This window comes from Elgaria multicarinata, chromosome 6 (genome assembly GCF_023053635.1).
Source record: "Elgaria multicarinata webbii isolate HBS135686 ecotype San Diego chromosome 6, rElgMul1.1.pri, whole genome shotgun sequence".
NCBI classification, from domain to species: Eukaryota; Metazoa; Chordata; class Lepidosauria; order Squamata; family Anguidae; genus Elgaria; species Elgaria multicarinata.
The window spans coordinates 60,150,475-60,170,181 of NC_086176.1; the positions used below are offsets into that span (position 1 = coordinate 60,150,475).

Below are 19,707 nucleotides of genomic sequence, written 5' to 3' on the forward strand. Positions count from 1 at the left end.
ACAAAGAAACAAGCTAATCCAATCTAGAAAAAAGTCACAAAACTTGAAGCAGTCTGGTTTAAAATTACAAAAACTGTGGAATGCATTTTGGGTGTGGGGGTGGGAGAAGCTGTCTTTTTCTTTGTGCCTAGGTGATCCAGAATCACATTCACAGCTTGGTATTTTTGAGTTTTGTGGATTTAAATCCTGAAATTTAAAGGGTTTGATTTTTATTTTATTTTTGGTACATGGCATTTTAAAGAGTGATCCTGGATGATGGGATAAAACTCTAGGGAAGATGTTCATTATCAAAGGCTTCAATTTAACAGACCTCTCAAAAATTAATATATGGAGTGTGCTTTTTCTCTCATTTGCCTCTATAATATTAATTTCATTATATTCTGGTAACACCCAGCCAAGAAATATTCGACTTTTCCCCTTCCTCACAGGAAAAGGTGAACCTGGACTTCAGGGTATATACCCAGATATACCTGGGGAAGGAAAGCAAGAAGAGTTACTCTTTAAAAAGCCCCAAGGAGATAAACGAATGTCCCGTCATCTCCAAAGGAAAGTTCGTCTGATTTTTACTCAAGAGGTCTCATCTTCAGGATGTCATTGAACACTTCCACTGCTGGCAAAGGTGTGGATCCAAACACGGTTGATACTTATGACAGTGGTGATGACTGGGAAATTGGGGTTGGAAATTTAATAATTGATTTGGATGCTGATTTGGAGAAGGACAGACAAAAATTTGAGATGAATAATTCCACCAATTCCAAGGATTGTGGGGGTCTTGCTTCTAGTGGGGTTAATGCTACCTCAGCCTTAGCTGATGGCCTAAAATTTGCTTCTGTTCAGCCCCCTGCTCCTCAGGGGAATTCTTCACACAAAGAAACTAGCAAATCAAAAGTGAAAAGGAGTAAAACTTCGAAGGATGCCAGTAAATCTCTGCCTTCTGCTGCCTTGTATGGAATTCCTGAAATCAGTGCTGGCAAGAGGCAGGAAGTCCAAGGGCGCCCAAGCGAGGCAGCTGGCATGAATTCAGCACTGGGTCAAAGTGTGAACAACAGCCCAAATGGCAATAATAACACCACCAGCAACAATAACAACACTATTGCCTCTTGTGGGAAAAATAAAGAGGAGAAACCAGGTAAAACCCAGGGCAGCAGAGGCTCCAAACGGGATAAGGATGGAGGAAAATCCAGGAAAGACAAGCAACTTGACTTGCAGCAGGGACACCCCAACAACAGTAGCCAAACTCCTCCTGGGCACTTGTATGGTTTTGGGGCCAAGGGAGGTTGTGCTGGGAGCAACAGCCCTTTCAATTGCACCTCCTCCACGGTGGGGGATGTGAACAAAAGTGCTCCGGATTCAGGGTTAATGGGGAACTCTATTTTGGTAAAGAAAGAAGAGGAAGAGGAGGAGAGCCACAGGAGAATCAAGAAACTGAAAACAGAAAAGGTAGGACAAATGTGTTTTTCTCCTTGCTTCATCCTTTCTTCATTGTCTGATAAAACTTTCAACAACTCTGTGCTTGTTGTGTTTGCGTATTATTAAATATTTCAAGCGCTTTCTTGAATAATTTCCCTACTCACCTTGTACCCTAGACTGTCCTCTGTTCTGGGCGTATGGTTTGGGGTTTTGTGTGTGTGTTTTTAAATGGGAAAAGGCACCTGAGTTGTAGTTCTTATTGGTTTTGGCTTCAGCACATTTATCTTGCAAGACTTGTTGTAATTGCTGCTTGGAATGAAAATCGTGTGTGCGCGCTTGTGTTTACTGCCTGTATCCTACCCTAAAATAGTGGTGGTGTCCCATCTCCCCAGGTGTCAGAGAACTCACACCGTCCCCATGACAACAAGGAGAGATCCAAAGCAGTTATTTGACTCTTCTAACCCCTTGAGTTAGAGGAAAAATCTCAATGAGTTCCTGGAATCTTGATTTGTGTGTTCTTGGACTTGTGTGTGTGTGTGTGTGTGAGAGAGAGAGAGAGAGAGAGAGGGAGAGAGGTGGGGTAAGGTGGAGAGTCACTTGCTTGTACAAAAGCCAAGAAGCCCTACATAATTCAGAAACTGCCATAAGGAGTGCTTTGTCAGCAGGCATGCAGTGTGCTTATAACCTGTTTGGAATGAGGGCAGTGGGGGAAGGGAGGGCATGCTGTACTGAAACCTGTGTGCAAAAACATTTCTCTCCATATTTAGGGGAACACTTTGTCCTCTGTCCAGCCGTTTTTCCTCTTATCTGAATTCTCAGTGTGTTCCTGGATGTGCATTGCCTGTTTGTTGAGTAGCTGAAAAATGTGTGTGTTTTTCTTCCTCTTCACTAAAGTCTGAAGGATGTTCTCTGCAAAGGATAAATGGCCTTGCATTGTAAGAGGAGGTGGAGAGAACTGGTTTCTCTTGGCCATTGTTGTTGCTCACTCAGGCAGGGTTTGGTGTAAGCAAGGATTGTTCTGTATCCAGAGGACAGAAGGTTTCTTTGTCATCCAGGGAGCTATTGTTGGCTTATAATTAAGAGTCAAATTAATTCTACAGGTTGTTTAAACAAAGACAACCCCTCCCCACCCCGTCTCAGGGTAATAGCTTGTGACATGATTACAATTGTTCTGACATTATTCCTCTTCACAGTTCCCAACATGAATTGTTAGACATGGGAAATCTACACAAAGTTGTTTACAGGTGTTCAAGAACACTGAAGGTGTTGGGCAGGATTGCGCTATTTGCATGATGTGTGATTCTTGGTTTTGATTGATGCATAATGCTTTAGTGAAGTACGGGGTTTGTAACATCATCCCCACTCCACCCCCAAAACATAGTTAACTGCTGCAACAAATACTGGTTTAATTTTACAAATAAGAGTTTGGAGAAAATCCCATTTTAATATAATTTAGAACATATATCCTTCCCTCTTGTTTAAGCATAGTGTTTTGCTCCACTCAAATTTAGTGTTTGCAAACATGGCTTTGACTGGTCTCTTTTGATTCTTTCTTAAATGCAGATGGAAAAAAAACTAGTTTGGTTTACTTCCTAGGTCTAAGTGAGTCAGTTTTCTGGGTTAGCAAAATGTTTCTGCTTATTCTGAAGGCTATCCTAAAATCCCATGCTCATTTTTATTAACTCAGTACAGTAGGCATTTGCTTTTGTTGCCAATAGTCTTCAAATTGCAGTTCTCTAATCTGCTTTAACTATCTAGATAAATTGCCCTAATCCAGTCTTCACAATGGTTGTGGTTAAAGAGTCAGAGCCATTTGATTGGATTCAGTGGATGCCTGGAATGTGGGAGGTACTGCCCTTTTGTAACCCCCTTAGCCTTTTAATCTTTCAGCCAAATGTTCACATTCAACAATTTTGTTTAGCTGGCAATCTGAACATTTCAGTATCTCAAAGGCTGCTGTCATGGCAACAAGAGATTAGAGAGTGGTGTGGTTTTCTCCACTTTTTGTGTTCCTTTTCATACCAGTCACACAGGATATTATATGAGGAATGAATTCATATATAAGCAAGTACATTTCAGCTAGTGTAATGTAAATGAGGTAATGTGTAAACTAGGAACAAACCTGTCTGGAGTAGTTCCCCCCCCCTTTATTTTTTTTTGCCCAAGGAACACTTCTCATTTCAGTTCTTGCCTTTATAGAATTGGTGGAGCTTGAATTACTAGAAACACCCACTGCTGTTGGCTTGTACTGACTTTAATGGCTTCACTTGTTAGAGCCCTGCAGTGCTGCCCATTGTCTGTCACACTGGTGTGTTGGCTTACTGTCTAAAACATCCCTCAGGTTTTTACTTTGGGGAAATATTCGTTTCAATCAAGCATTCTGTATGTGAATGTGAAACGTTGCTGCAAAAGGATGTGACTGTTTTAGATGCAGTATTTTGTTGATGGTGTTCCTGAGACAACTAAATCAAGAAAAAAGAAGATATATTTGGGAAATATAAAGTGTAATCTTTATCGATATGCAGATATGTGATTAGGAGAAAAATAATACCTTGGTTTTAGCATGGATTTATCAACAGTGGCTATTTATTAACAGTGGGTGGTCAAATCAATCTCCACAATTAAATCTGAATCTTCTTTAATTGGTTTCTCATTTAAATTAATAATTACACATTTAAACCTGGGCCTTATCATGAAGAACTGTGCTGGGCTCTTATTCATCGTTAAATAAATAAATAAACACTCTGGAAAGCTTAGAGGTGTGGTTACTATTCCATTTTTACATCTAGCTTTCAATCTGGGGTTTGTTTATTCAGTTTTTTATGCTGTAGGCAGCCATTCAGAATATGTTCAGTTGAATTTTATGGAACCCAGTTTTGTGTTCTTGTGTCATCTAAATCTTCTAAAAGATGTTACTGCCCTAATATGTAGGCAGAAGCAAAGTATTTTGGAATTTTAAATGTTTGAGGTAACGTATTTGTTCAGCCCTTTCAGTACTTAGCACACCAATGGCATGTTTAAATAAGGGAAAGGTGTGATTCTCAAGTTGTGACAGGTGGGCTAATAACCACTCATGTCAGACTAGGAATGTTAAAACCTGTACCCTTTTAACATTGCCAAATATCAGCGATGGAAGATGCAGAAATTGTTAATCAGCACAAATTCCTCCTGCCTGTGATCAAGTTTTTCAAATTTTGCTGCTGTTCTTGTGTGTACTTTCAATTACCTGCAGGAGTATTTCACTTAATTTCATATATGATGTATATGCATAATTGTTCATTAGCCATCTTTAGCAAAATAGTTACAGAATGTGTATAAATACTTAGCAGAAATGAGGATTTTATACGTTGGCTTATTAATATGTAGTTGTCACTCATTTTTTTAGGATTCAGTTGCTTCCTAAATTTATGGACACTTGCTATGGCTTGGCACTTGTGTGTTCAGTGGCTGCTTCTGACTATATATTGTGCTTTTCATATTTACTGTAATGTCTGGACACACTTTTTACAAATTCAAAATTTATAAACATGTTCTGACACAAATGAGTTTATGGAGATGTGTGTTTAATATGACTGCAAATGCTACTACCTGGGGGTCACTTATTCACTGCTGGGAGAGAAAAAGGGGCAGAAAGGTCACTGGTTGTAATTAAAGAACAAAGTCTATTGTTGCTTGACAGCAAACTGTTTTGAAAGCTACATAAGGGATTTAGCTGTTGAAAACATTGATAACTATTCCGTGCTTAACACTGAGCACAGCTCTGAGTTCTTAATGTTCTATAGTGCTGTCTAGTAGTGTGACAATGTTTTTTGGATCTAGGTGAAGAGGTGCTGCCCTTTGGCTGAGGAAAGCTTTCCTTGTGAACCGAATGACCTTTCAGACCAGATCCATTCTGTATTGAATTCTTCTTCAAGGTTAAAGTAACACTGAAACAATAGAGAATGGCTTGAAACATTTGTAAAGCAAAACATTTAAAGGGATGAGGTTGTTGTGAAATATGTATAAGGTATGTATATTTCACAACAGGGGAAGATATGTATATTTCACACGGGGATCGGTAAATGTTATTGTTTAAATAACTTCATAAATACCCAGTAAAAAAGAACATAAAGAATTGTCAGAATGTGTTAAAGTTAAGCTTGTTCTTCATATTTTAAAGGCTTTCCTGCAAGCGTGTTTTAATTGTAGGTTGTATAAATACTTTTTTGGGGGTAAAGTAGAATTTTATAGTCCAATAAATGAAATGTATGTAAAAAGTGCTAAACAAAAATCCCCTGTAACCACAGAGGTGTTCAATAACCAGATTTCAAGTAACATGAAATGCAGCATCTGTTCCTCGTTTCCAAAGTAAAAAAGGAGCTGAATAAACTGATTTGCTCCCATTTTTCCTCCTATCTCAAAATGTTCACCTGCAAATTTGTCGAAACGCTATGAATGGCTAGAATTCAAGGAAGTCAGGGACAATATATGTTCATACATATATTTCAACCCACTCTACTTTTAATGACAGCTTAGTTTGGCACTGAAGAATTGAGAATAGGGAATCAACCCCAGCAGGCAACCACAATGAGGGTCAGTTTTTCAACCATCTCATTATTTAGCAAGTATTTGAATTACTCTGTCAATTTCACCCCCAGAGGTAAAAAAGAAAATAGGGAGAAGGAAAACTCCCAAAGGATCATTTTAGTAAGTTAATACCGCTTATCGAATTGTACATGATAAAAGCTATTCACTAAAAATTCCAGGAAGTGGTCTCTTTAATAAAAAGGTGAAAATAATCGTTTTTAAAGATAAATTTCTGAACTGTTAGGCAATAGGATTCTTGGCTGCAGATAATGCACCTTGGATAAAACATCATCCGGCCTTTGTTTGAGGTCTGTTATTGAAGCTAATGACTGGTCTTGTGCCGCCTTGAGATAAATGGCATTATCTCTGAGTAGGCTGACAGGAAACAGACATGTTAATGGTGAAGCTGCAGGGAGGATCTGCTGTAGTTCTGACAAAAGAGTTAAGCATGGACCCCTGGTTGCGATCATTAACACGTAATGCATTTCTGCTTTTCCTGGCAGGTCTGTGATAATTGGAAAGCTACTTTATCAACAATTACTTAAATCATAAAACTGGTTCTCCAGAATCTCTGCCTAGAAAAAATTGTGGACTTTTTGTTAGAAAAAAAAGTGACACTATTTAAATGGAAACAATTCTGTTCTGTGTGCAACTGATATTTACAGGAGAATTGGTATACTTTATTAAAACACACACATAAACTTAATCTTATTGGAAATTAAGCATGTTTTTAGCATTTGGGAAACAATATAAGACTGCCACATAGTATAATGATATGAGATGAGCCATCTATCTGGTTTAAAAGCATCAATTTGGATGAGAAGAAAGCTGCATCTCTATGGGAAGGGGATCTTAATTAATTGGTGGGAATTCCATTGTATTGTGCAGGATTAAGGGTGGTTACTTGCATTTCATGAAGATAAAAGTCTGGAAACTCTTAAGGGCCATACTGGTGTGACCCAGAAGCCATGAAAATAATATACAGGTTCACATCTTTAAACTCTATTTTAATTAACCTAGAATGATTGCCAGCCCTTCTATATTTGAAATAACAAATGCTGCGTAGAATTTCACCATTTAAAACTCCACTCAAAAATCTACCTTCACATTATTCTTTATGCAACTGGACAGCACATAGAGAATAATAATTATTATGTATTTAAGTGTTCAAAGCACTACACAAACATTATCTCAATAAACCTTAGACAACTCTGTTATCCTATATTACAGATAGACAGGAATGTTTGAGAAATCCACAACATAGTCAAATGAGTTCAGATTCTGCAGCAGACTGGCTCTTCTTGAGCTGCATGGATTCTGCGGACCCATTTTTTTACTTTTTGAAATTTTACACAGATTTAGTCATAGTAAAATACACTGGTCGAAAACACGCATTTTCTCCATAGGCTAAAGCATGAAAATCTGGGTTTTGGGGGTTGATTTGCTCATGAGAGCAAATTTGGGAAATTGGGGAGGGGGGAAATCCGATTCCACCAATGAGTGGATGTCTGAACAAAAGACAAACAGATTTTACAAAATCCGTACATCCCTACAGATAGAGAGCCCGAGAGAGTGGTGTTGTATGGCTCCACCACTGTGTCAGAGACCATGGGCGATGGCACCACGCTGAAGGTGTTCATGATATGGTTGGGGTATTCCTCCCAGATCTTCCTGATCAGCAAGGGTCACCATCCAAGATCCAGTGTCGCCACCCAGAGAGTGGGTGAGCTGAAAACCCTGGAGACAGTCATAGCTGAGCTGAAATTGGGGCATGCTGCTCATAGCTCCTGTTCTTTGCGACTATGCTTCCTTTTCATGAGTATTAATCTCACGGGCGCATAGGAAGCTGCCTCATACCATCAGGCCTGTTGGTCCGTCTTGTCTATGCACTGACTAGCTTTGGCAGGAGTCTTTCCCAGCTCTGTCTGGAGATGTCAGGGGACCTTTTGCTTACAAAGAATGTACTCTACCACTGGGCTACAGTGTTTTTCCAAATTAGTCCTTTGGCTAATTATAATTCCCTGAATCTGTATTCAGATTCAGGTATTCGGATGCTCCTAAGCATAATTCAGAATCCTGATTGGACACAAATATCCAGTGAAGGAGCAAGTAGGGGACCCTTTGGCAACTTTTTGGAAAGCCGAAGATGAACTGTTCCGCCTGCATATGTTCTTCCTTTATGTCTGCACATTCTGCTTTCTAATGCACCCCTATTCATGTTGCATATGATCAAGCTAACTGATAAAAATTACTTCCCCCACAACAAGTCCCCCCTCTAGAAATACAGTTGATCTGATAATAGTGTTGGTAATAATGATGACAATATTAACTTGGGGTTTGGAATTTTTCACAGATCAGGCATCTGAGTCTGCATACAGACAACTCTCTCAAGCCGGCAACAAGCATTGCTCAGAAGAAGTGCTATAGGTTTACCCTGCACTCATCATAAACAAATGCCATCGTCTTTATTGACAAAGCAGGGTTCCTGATATACTAATATGTACTGCTTTGATGTAACTGTCTATGAGAAGTGCACTTTTTATCTACAGTTTATATTTAACTAGAATATTTACCTGGTAAACATCTGCTATGATAAACACCATCATTGTTGCTTTCTGTCAGTAAGTTGAAGATCTCTGCATAGCTAAAAATTACAATACGATGACAGTTTCATCCATGTTACTTCAAAAGATAATGGTGTTGAAGCCATATAAGTGTTGAGGTTTTTGAGTTTTGGAATAAGAACAGATAAATACCAGGCTCTGTCATGGTGGGAAATGTGAGGAAAATCCTGATTAGCCTATAGTTGAGAGAGCATTATAGCAGCCCCTATATCCTATAACTTCTGCTACTTCATCTAATGTGCCTGTAGATGTGAGCACTCCTGCCCCCAGAACTCTGCCCACTTTGGGCATATTAAGTTACGCTTAAACTATTAAGCAGTAGTTTCTGATTATATATATATTTAGAAAAGTATACCTTGCCTTTTCATCTCCCAAAAAAAAAAAGGGGGGGGGAGTTGCTTGAAACAGCTTACACAATATAGTAGCATAAAAAGGAACAATCATTAAGATTAGCAATCAGTAAATAAATTTAGGCAAGAATAAAGTGAAATGTTTATTTAAACAGAAATGTCCTCAACTGTTGGCAGAACACAGGTAAAGAAGAAGGCATAAACACAGCTCTTGAGAGATCAAGCCAAAGGGCCATCCAGTACAGCATTTTGTTTCAAATATCAGGTGACCACAAAGTTTGGGTTAGTAGGGAATAAATGTCTTGGCTAAGAGCCCTTCTCCTCCATGAATTTGGAGGCTGTCGTCCAGGATCCCGAACCATCTAAAATAAGGTGTGATGATCAGAGAAAGAGCCTTCTCAGTGGTGATACCCTGTTTTGTGTAATTCCCTCCTCAGAGAAGCTCACCTGGCACCAACATAGTTGTCTTTTTGGCACCAGGCAAAGATGTTTTTATTTTACCAGGCTGTTAAATATATTTTAATATATTAATGGTTTTATAAGATATTTTTGTTATGGTTTATTTATATTAAATTAAATAATTTTGTTCATCCTTTAAAAAAGCCATTGAGGGAGGAAAACTGCTTCTTGAAGGACTATTGGATGCTGTAGAACTTTTCTGCCCACAGGTATTCTCTCTGGACAGTGCTGGAGCTTCCCGCCAGCAGTGGGGTTGGGGTCAAAAATAGGCAAGTGTAGGGCATGTCCAGGGAGGCTGAGGATCCTGGGCAAGGTGTGTGGTGACCTTCCTCTAGCTAAGGTGTGTGATTTCCTTCCCCTCACCCCATCCCTAAACAGAGCTGGAAATTACGCCAGCTTCTGCGACGGTAAATTCCATCCATTAGAGGCAACTGTGTATAGAGGGTTGAAGGCTATCCCCAAAGTCTACCTTGGCCACTGCAAGCCAGCAAGGTTTAGGACCTCCCTTAATCACTTTAGGACTGCTCTCAAGCTAGTGCCCATCACTATATCTTGTGATGAATTTCGTAAGTTAATTATGCATATGTGAAGAAGTATTTCTTTAGTCTTTCCTGAACCTCTTTCTAGTCTACTTCATTGAGTGTCTTTGAGTTCTGATGTATATTCATTAAACAAAAAACCTACAGTTTACAAAACAATATTTGTTTATTTATTTCATTTATATCCTGCCTTTTTCCTCCAAAGAACCCAAGGTGGCATACTCCTCCTCTCCATTTTATTCTCACAACAACAACCCTGTGAGGTAGGCTGGGCTGAGAGTCTGTGACTGGCCCAAAGTCACCCAGTGGGTTTCCATGGCTGAGTGGGGACTAGAACCCAGATCTCCCGACTCCCAGTCCAACACTTTAGCAACTACACCACTCTGGCTCTAGAGCTTTAAACCAAGCACCAAGCACCAAAACCCAGTGAAATGGGGAGTTAAGGCTCACAAGCCTTAACGCCACATCCTCCCTAAAGAGGCAGAAAGTGCAAGTGAAATTCTCATTCTCCCAAGCAGAGATACCATGAGCCCAGCCTACCCACTTTCTTCACTTGGTTCACAACTTTTTCAACCATCATCATGATTATTCTTAGTTTTTAAAGTAAGACAATTTGCCAAATGAAAAATGTCCTCAAATGTTCTAGCTGTTGCTTATATGGAAAGTATTCCATCTCCTTGGTCCTTTCGTTGGCCCTTCTGTACCTTTTCCAGTTCTATGTTGTACTTTTTGCTATAGGGTAACCAGAACTATATACAGTATTCCAAATGTGGTCACATTATAGATTTATAAAACTGCATTAATTCTAGAAAAACAGCCATGATATTATGCCCCAACACCAGCAAATTGTATTGTGGCACCTCCAAGAGTTTTGACTATTGGGCAGAACAAAAATGAAATAAATAAATAAATAAATAAGAGTAATACATTTATTGTGGCCATGATCTTTGGTAGCAAGAGCCTTCATCAATTGCTTATTGTATTAAAATTCCAAACACCAGAATTTGCTTCTTTCATTGGAATTATGGCCCATCTGCACACAAAGCAGAATGAAATAACATGAGGAAGTGGTAGAATGGACTCCATCACTTCAGACTGGAGGTGGGAGTGACAGTTTTGACTGTTTCCCTGTTAAAAGACCTCAGTAAATCTAAAACCCACACAGCAGGTGATGTGTGTTTACTCTAAAGTGCTTGTTTTCGATTTGCTGAGAACTTTAAAAAGTTCCAAGAAATATTCCAAATGTGGCCTCCTTTGACACCCCACTTTCCTGGAGCTCTCCCACAAGCTGCAGTCTTGCTGCCACTGTGCTAGTGAATTTGACAGAAGCAGCATAAAATTGGCAGCTTGCCACCAAATTTCCGTGGTAAATTCCTTTGGAGCACTAAAAAGGATGAATTAAGTTTGTTTTTAAGCTAAATTTGTCCTTTGTACCCCTCAGTAGCAGTTTGCCTCCAAAATTTGACAAACGGCCATTTACTTTTGCCACTATCATGAATTTCGTTGGGTGGGGCATCAGAAGACACATGTGACCCGTGGGTTGTGTTTTGCCCAATTCTAGTGTAAAGCTGCAGCTGGGGCAAAAGGTTTGTTAAAATCAGGGTGCTCTTCAAACTCCTTGGTGCAAAAGCAGAATAAGACATGTGCTAGATCAGACCTAAGATATATCTTGACTGTTTGACTGTGATCAGTAATAAAGCTCAGTCATGATAAGACAGAGGTATTGATGTCAGATTTAGGAGATGTTACCCTGTTATAGATGGGGCTGAAGTTTTGTTAGGGTTAGGTTTACAACTTGTGGATATAGGCCTATTTTTATTTATTTTACTATTTTATTTATTTCATTTCTATATTGCCCAATAGCTGAAGCTCTCTGGGCGGTTTACAAAATTAAGTGTGGAGGCCTCACTGTCTTCAGTGGCATGAAGCACCCATAGGTTCACTTGCACAGGATCATTTTCATAGGAAAATTTTCAGTTTGCATTGGAATTTTTTTGATGCCTTCAAGCAGGGATGAGCAACTTGTGAACCTCCAGATGTTTTGGCTTTCAGCTGCCATCATCCCTCACCATTGGCTATGCTGCCGAGTGCTGATGGGAGCTGTAGGCCAAAACATTTGGAGGGCCACAAGTTGTCCACCCTTGCACTAGAAAGATCTAATTTACCATGTTTATAGTATGCAGATAATATGCATGTTTGTTAAGAAAATATTGTGAATTTTGCAATGATAAACTTGATTTTAAATCAGTGATTTGAATCAGTCTTTTTTCCTTTGGTAATTTAAATAAATCTATACTGTGCAAATTGATACATTTTAAATTTATTTGGGTTGGTATTTAATGCTTGTAGTGTTGGCTGCAGCAAAAGCCCTTCCGTCTGTGGACCCTTTATCCAATGGGGTAATCCTGCTGGGAGGAGGAGGAAGTAATCTTTGTCCATTCCCCCTCCCCTGCAGCACCCTGTCCCCCTGAAAATCTGCCCACGGGAGATGGAAATTGGCAAACATTACTTCCCCCTCTTTCGTGGGTGAGAGATTTCTGAGTGGAACCTTCCTCAGGCTACACCCACTGGCAGAATAAAAGCTGGAGCCAACCCATTATTTTCACAAAGTAAGTGTAAAACACATGTAAATTATGAACAATTATTATTTTGATTTGCATGGATCCTTCAACATAGCTTATGGCAAACCAATAGTTATGCATGCCATGAATTGCTACTTAGGAATATAGTAGAATATGTAGACCAACTATGTTTTGCTCCCTTGATTTTACTAACTGTGAAGCTTGGAAGAAAGCCCTTTGGACTTGAATGAAGGGTTGTAAATCTATTCTGAGTGGCTTGAAAGTCAGTTGGTTTGTAATTTTGAATTGAAAGAATATTGCAATGGATGGAAGTTAGCACTTTTCTTCTGTATCCCAACTTATACTGAATTTTACTTAAAATAGGTTTGTCAGTAGAGCAGTGGATAACGATAGGTGTCTTAAGAGTCTGTTGAAGTGAATTACAAAAATATGACTTAAGTACAAAGGTTATTTATATGGCACACATAATTCTGGTTTCTCTTGGTTTATTTCCGTAAATAGATTTCCCCATCTTATGGCGGTTTCCATATGGAACTTTAGTTTTGGTGCAGATCCAAGCAGTCTTCAGATGGGGCGAGTTCAGCAAGCCTCAGAAATCAGGCTTAGTTGGAGAGCTTATGTTGGCCCATAGTATGCGTATGCATAAATGTGACACACTTCTTACAATCTGGTTTGACATGCATTTCATAGAGAGCTAATTTAACAGCTGTCAGTAGAAACGATAGGGTTCTGGGATTCCATCCTGACATTTCTAACTGAAATAATTGTGAGATAGATTAAATCTATGTCCTTTTATATCAATATGTTAAGCTTTCTTCTTTTTTGCATTTCATCTAAACAAAATTTAACAACCAATGCATTGTAGTAGTTAGTGTTTAGATTAGGACTGGAAAACAAAGGATCCTTGGGCAAGTCTCTCAGCCTAATGTTCCTCACAGGATTGTTGTGAGGATGAAATGGACAGAGAAAGAACCATGCCTGCCATCCTGAGATCATAGGAGGTAGGGTGGTATAGAAATGTCATAGATTATAACAAGTGACTGTAATTTCCTCTAGTAGATTTAGGCTGCAATTGTATACCCACTTATTGAATTCAGTGGGGTTTACTTCAAATTATTTGGAAATCATTTTACTGGTTATATTGGGGAGGATTGCAGGCAAATTATAAAATAGTACGCTTACTGGGTTTTTTTTGCCATTTATTTCCCTGTTTTATTCTATCTCTGTATAAATGTTATTTGCTTTCAGTATCCCTGTTTGACTATGTATTTTTGTCTCCTGGGAATCTTCATTGTCAGCTAGTAACACAAGGGAAATACGTCTACAGGGATGTTAAAGTCTTTTCCATATGAATGCAGCTTTTAAAGTTGCAATGTATTTTTTTTTTTAAAAAAATGAAAAACTGTTTATTCTGTTTTGTTCAGTAGTTTCAGAAAGCTGATATTTATGTTGTGGAATTGGCTTGTGTTAACCAGGAAGCAGATGGCATTGTGCCACAAAAGTATAATTTTACTTAAAAGAACTTTAAAGGGTTTGATGTTTTTCTTTTTCCTCTTATTTCCCTGATGGCTTCTTTTTATTGAAGGGTAACTTGAGGAGACCTGGTAGCAATTTTATTGCCTTCCCATGACAGTTTCAAATAATAGCTTGGTCTTTGGTTGCCAGTCAATTTTATACCAGTCAGCTTGATTCTGGTTTTTATCATGTTGCAATAGACTATTAAAAGTATATGCTTGTAGTTTTCCTGAAGAAACTGACTCTATCTTTATGCTTCTGTTAACAGCAGAATACTAAGCTTCAACTGGTCATAATGTAGACTCCTTCTTTCATCTCTTTGATTAAAGAAAACACCTGCCTATAAAGACTCCATTTCCCTAGAAGGTTTTGAGAACATCTGGTGTCATTAGCAGTTCACAGTATATTGTTTAATTTTGCACATGTACATCCTTATTAGCTATTGATTTTATCTCAAAGTGTTCCTAGCCATGAACTTCGCTTATTTAGAAATCACTTTCGTTCATTTGTTCCAGCTATGATTTGCATGGCATGGTTCTCCTCTCCTGAGAAATAAGATTTTTGTTTGTTTGTTTCTCCATTTTAGGATTAGGAAGAATTAATAATAGCATGTAACCTCTTTTCATAAAGCATATGTGGCCAAACCATATCATTTTTGGCTGATTTGCCTGGATGGCTGATATTGAAAGCAATGATAATATTAGAACGAGAAAGTTTTGATGAAATTCAGTGGTGTTCATCTGCCAGCAGAATCAACAGTTTTGTCAGAATGGATACTCCTTCTCACTGACAGCCCCCTGCATGCTCCAAAAATCTGCTGTGGAGTGTTGGGAGATCCTTTCGATTGAATTTGGGGGAGTGCATGGGACATGCGGGGTGAGGCGAAAGAGAAGAGTTGCATTGGTGGGCATCCATTCATATTATGTTGGACATTGCTCTGTGTCAATGAGAAGATGTCAGTGAGAAATGTTTATTGATATATACCTTGCCATAAAACATGGATAATGCTAATAAACCTAGGAGCTTTATTATAGTCTTTTAACTGTAATGGAACAGCAATACTTGTTTGTTTACGGTGTTTATTTTTTATTTCTTTCCTTTTGAGATAAGAGAATGAAACAGGTTTATCTTCAAAAATGAAGCAAAAGCTGCTCCAAGGTTTTTATCCGGAAGTATGCCAAGAACAGAAAAATGTTCATAGAACATATTATATTGATAAATAGTTACTTCTTGACAAAGGTGTAGAAGTCTACTGTAGTTCATATTCTCAGAAAATTTATCAGTCATAAATATCTAATACCATAAATAATTAGTGGAAAACTCTCACATCCTAATGACATTATAATGTAACGTCCAGTCTTTCAAACTGAGAAAAGCTTGCAGTGCATAAAAGCAGGATCAGCTGTATTTATAAACATTAACTAGGCTGGTGTTTGGAGAAAAGCAGATAGCATCCAATGGAGAAATGTATACAGAACTGCATGCATACCCTTCCTCCTAGAAATCCCCAGGTGGCATTCAGGTCATTGTGGTGTAATTGTACATGCATCAGTGGGCAAGTGGGGATGCTGCTCCAGTGGTTTCCTTGCTCACAATGCTTCAGTTTTCTTCCTTTTTTGTGTGTGTCCCCTTTCAGTCTGGTTTTCAACCTCAACATTCTGCAGGGACAGTCTTGTATAAAAGCTCCAATGATCTTCTCTATACTGTTAAGTTACAAGGGCTCTTTTTAATTTGTCCTCATTATTTTTTGCTATGGTTGATCACTTTCTGCTTTCTAGTTCTCTTTGTTCTTTGGCATTTGATGATCTTTACTAGTTTCACTTCTGTCCCACAAATCTTTATTTTAAAGTATCTGTCAATGGCTCTTTTTCTTCTCTGTTTTCCCTTTCATTTGGGGTCCCTCAGGGCGTAATTCTTGGTTTCCTTCTCTTCACTCTTTATGTGCTTCCTCTTGGCAATCTGATTTCTTCTTGCTTTCAATATCACCATTACGCTGATGGCATTCAGCTCCATCTTTCTGTTTCCTCTTTCTCTCCATCTGCACTTACTAATATTTCCAATTATCTCTCCCAGAATGTCAGATGATTATCAAAAACCTAATCTGCAAAAAGAATTTGTGTCTAAACTTTCTCTTTGAATGAACATCACCATTCAGTCGTCCTATCAAGCTAAGTGTTTCGATGTTATTTGTAATACTTCTTTCCGTTTCTGGAAATGCATGTCTACTCAGAGGTAAGCCCTATTGCATTAAAAGGGACTTACTCCCCGGTCCCATTGAACTTAATGCTGTTTATTTCTGAGTAGATTACAGAAGATTGTGCAGCATGTTTGTCTTACCTCTTCTTTGTGTCACTCTTAAGTCTTTTTTAAAAGCTGGTGTTTTCTCTCTTGCATTTCCTGCTGAATATTGTATTTCATTTTTAAAATTCTTTTGTACACCGATGCCGGTGGGTGGTGGTTGTCCCTCCTCCCTTTTGTCATTTCCCTTTATTCTTTCTCCTAGTGAAAAGTTTTCCCCAATCCCACCAGTTACCCTCTCACTTTTTTGTACGTTTTTTAGATTGTGAAGCTGCAGGCAGGCAGTTTTTTGCATACTGCATATTGATATAAACAATGATGATATTATTTTATAAACAGTAATAAATAGTTTGTTTTTTTGCTGCTATTAGGCATTTGCATAAGCAAGATTTATCAATCTTTAAAAATGATAACTGAGTTTTTAAAGGTCAAAGTTAAGCATATCAGGCAGTGTAAAAGCTAAATCAGTGCCTTGCTGCTCTAATAGACTGGATGAGGGCCAGTAAATTGAGGCTAGTCCAGACAAGACAGAGGTACTGCTAGTTCAACTCTTCTTGTCAGTGGTGTTAAATCTGCTTCAGAGGGTGTGACGTCTCCCTAAAAGATCAGGTTTGGGGGTGTTGATTGATTATTGCCACTTCTTACCTGCTTAGTTTGGTATGCCAGATATGACCTTACAGGAATGGCCCTATTTCAGTAATTCAAGGCCTGGTAACCTCCCATTTGGATTACTGCAATGCCCTGTATGTGGGGCTGCCATTGAAAATGCTCAGGATACTTCTGTTGGTATAGCATATGGCTGCATGAGTGCTAAGTGGGATTGGGTGTTGTGAACATATCACACCAGTGCTCCTCTTGGACTAAATCACTCTGGGTTTAGGAATCCTGGTTGAGCTATAGAACAAGGATTTTTGCAGGAGAAGTTTAACAGCATTAGCAGGAGTGCTGAATGCATTTATGTTTGCATTTGTATTGGGAAGGAGATAGGGCTTGTGCTTAGTGCTTAATGTAGCAGGAGAAGCACCAGGGGGGAAAGGCTCCATATGTGTGTGTTGTATAGGTTTGCATTTGCAGCAGACAGGGAGTGGCTGCAGGAGGAGGGGCCTGTGGAAAGTGGGGTTGGGGAGATTGTGCCACTTAACACAGTTCTAGCAGTGGCAAGAGTGGAAATCTCAAGAAAGGCATTTTCTTCATTTGGGGTTAGATAATAAGGCAGTGGTGCAGATTAGTAGTGGGGACAGAGCAAGTCCTAAAGCACACACAAAATATTATCAGCTGCAGCATTCTGAACCAGCTGGAATTTCTGAGCACTTTTCAAAGGAAGGCCTGTATAGGTTATGCTATAGGAGTTCAAACAAAATGTAACTAATGCCTGTGCCACCAAGGACTTGAATCTCCAGGAATGGACACAATTGGCACACTATATCTTAGGTCTGCAGTCATACTCCAGGCCAGAAACTACTTTTGTGTCAGCCAGAAGGATTTCATCTTGCATTACAAGTCTTGACCCAACATAATTCAGTTCTGTACCCATAGGCGTGTGCAGCTCATTTCATTAGGTGGTTCGGCCAGGGATTTATTTTTTTAAGGTAGACATTGATTGAATATACAGTAAAAAAGGACTTTTTTTTCATTCATCAAACAAACGAAATAAACAAAAACTTAAGTAAGCTGTATTTTTTAAATTAACAAATAATCTGTACTGCACTATTGTAATTATTTGATTGGGACTGAAATAGAGGAGCACTAATTTTACTGTACTTATTGTCTTTAAATATGGTTAAATATCCCACAGTTACCTTGCTATTCTATTTCTACATTTCTTTTTCTCCTGTCTTTTCTTCATCCTCTCTTCGTTTTCTGGCTGCATCCTATGCACATTTACCTCAGAATAAATTTGATTGATCTCAGTGGGGCTTACTTCTGAGTAGACGTACATAGGATTGTGCTGCAGCTCTGTTTTAAAGTGACACAAGATACACACATACCATGTTTACCAAAAGAACGGCTTGAAAGAAGGGGGTTGGACACCCTAAAATAAGCAAGGGCAGATAGGAAGTGTTTTAGCAAGCATTCTGAAAAAGGGGCTGCTGAATGAACCCTCCTTAGCCAGGAGGTCCTGGGGGGCATTGCAGTTCTCCCCACTTCCCCCTTTCTTTTCTCTTGCTGGAGTCCAGACTGGGGTGGGCGGTGGGGCAGTGATGAAGAGAGCAGGCACGTAAACGTACAGCTTCTCTCTCTCTCTCTCTCTCTCTCTCTCTCTCTCTCTCTCTCTCTCTCTCTCTCTCCCCCCCCCCAAACATTACAGTACCTGCAGGGCTGATGATGAGAGGAGGGTAGCAGCTCCGAAGGCGGGAGGGCAATCTTACTACTTACAGAAACAGTCCCCTCCTCGGCTCCACCACGTGCTGCTTCCTGGCCTCTGCGTGGCTGCTGGTCGCGAGAGATCAGGCAGAGCAGCTGGGAGCAGGGAGTGGCTGAGTGAGTGAGTGAAAGAGCGAGCAAGCTGGGGTGGGCAGCGGCTGCACCCGTGAAAAAAGCCTTCCGGAGGAGCGGGGAGCAACTGAATTTGTCGCTCTTTCCTACAGCTAGCACCAGCCCTGCTACTGCAACATGGCGGCGGCGGATTAGGGTGTTCAACTGAACCCTTTGAACCTGTTGTCTGCACGCCAATGTCTGTACCCTAATTTCTCTTTAAACTACTAGGACTAAGTTGGCTTTGGGGCTCCTTTCCTAAAGGCATATATATTTGGATGCCAGTTGTCTATCCTATGTCATTTGTGGCCCTTGAAATGTGCTGTACGTATTAGTCTGCCTCTGATTGTGAAACCTTATCTGGTCAGGTAACTGCCAGCACTTCAGTCTAGTGACATGTTTGACCAGGTTAGGTTAGGTATCCAATTGGAATGTGATATTTTCTAAGGTCTATTTTGCCTCTCCCTTCCCTCATTTGTTTGTTTGTGTGTATATTCTCTGGATCCAAGTCATTTCTCCAGATTTTGTTTTGTCAAAGGAAAGTAGCATGCATCATAACCTTTGTGGCCAAAAGCCCCTACCCCTGCAAAACAGAATTTACTTATCTCATTCCATGTGGACTGTTTGCTTTGTAGAAGCAGCTGGGGCTAAGTATTTGCTTTGTAGAAGCCATGTGCCTGAAGCTGGAAAAGACTGTTAGTGTCGTACATCATCTAGTCACAGCAGATGGTCTGTTCAAACTCTCCATTTTTAGCAGTGTGCTTTTTTGACCCCCTGGCAATATAACCTTGAGAAATTTATTCTTTAATATTAATATATATTGGTCATTTCCTTGATTTTTGTATCTTTTTATAACCCTAAATAGTATCTATGGAAATAGTTATGGAAT

The 19,707-nt window shown here is 39.4% G+C and overlaps 1 protein-coding gene across 3 annotated transcripts in view; it reads left to right on the top strand.

Annotated features, from left to right (window-relative positions):
* Positions 1–19,707, top strand: part of ZNF608 (zinc finger protein 608) — a 117,043-nt gene that overhangs the window by 2,993 nt on the left and 94,343 nt on the right. For all 3 annotated transcript variants that reach the window (XM_063129474.1, XM_063129477.1, XM_063129475.1), the window contains exon 2: positions 429–1,440. In XM_063129474.1, the coding sequence (XP_062985544.1) occupies positions 589–1,440 (852 nt within the window). In that variant the 5' untranslated portion in view covers positions 429–588. The remainder of the gene's footprint in view (positions 1–428; positions 1,441–19,707) is intronic.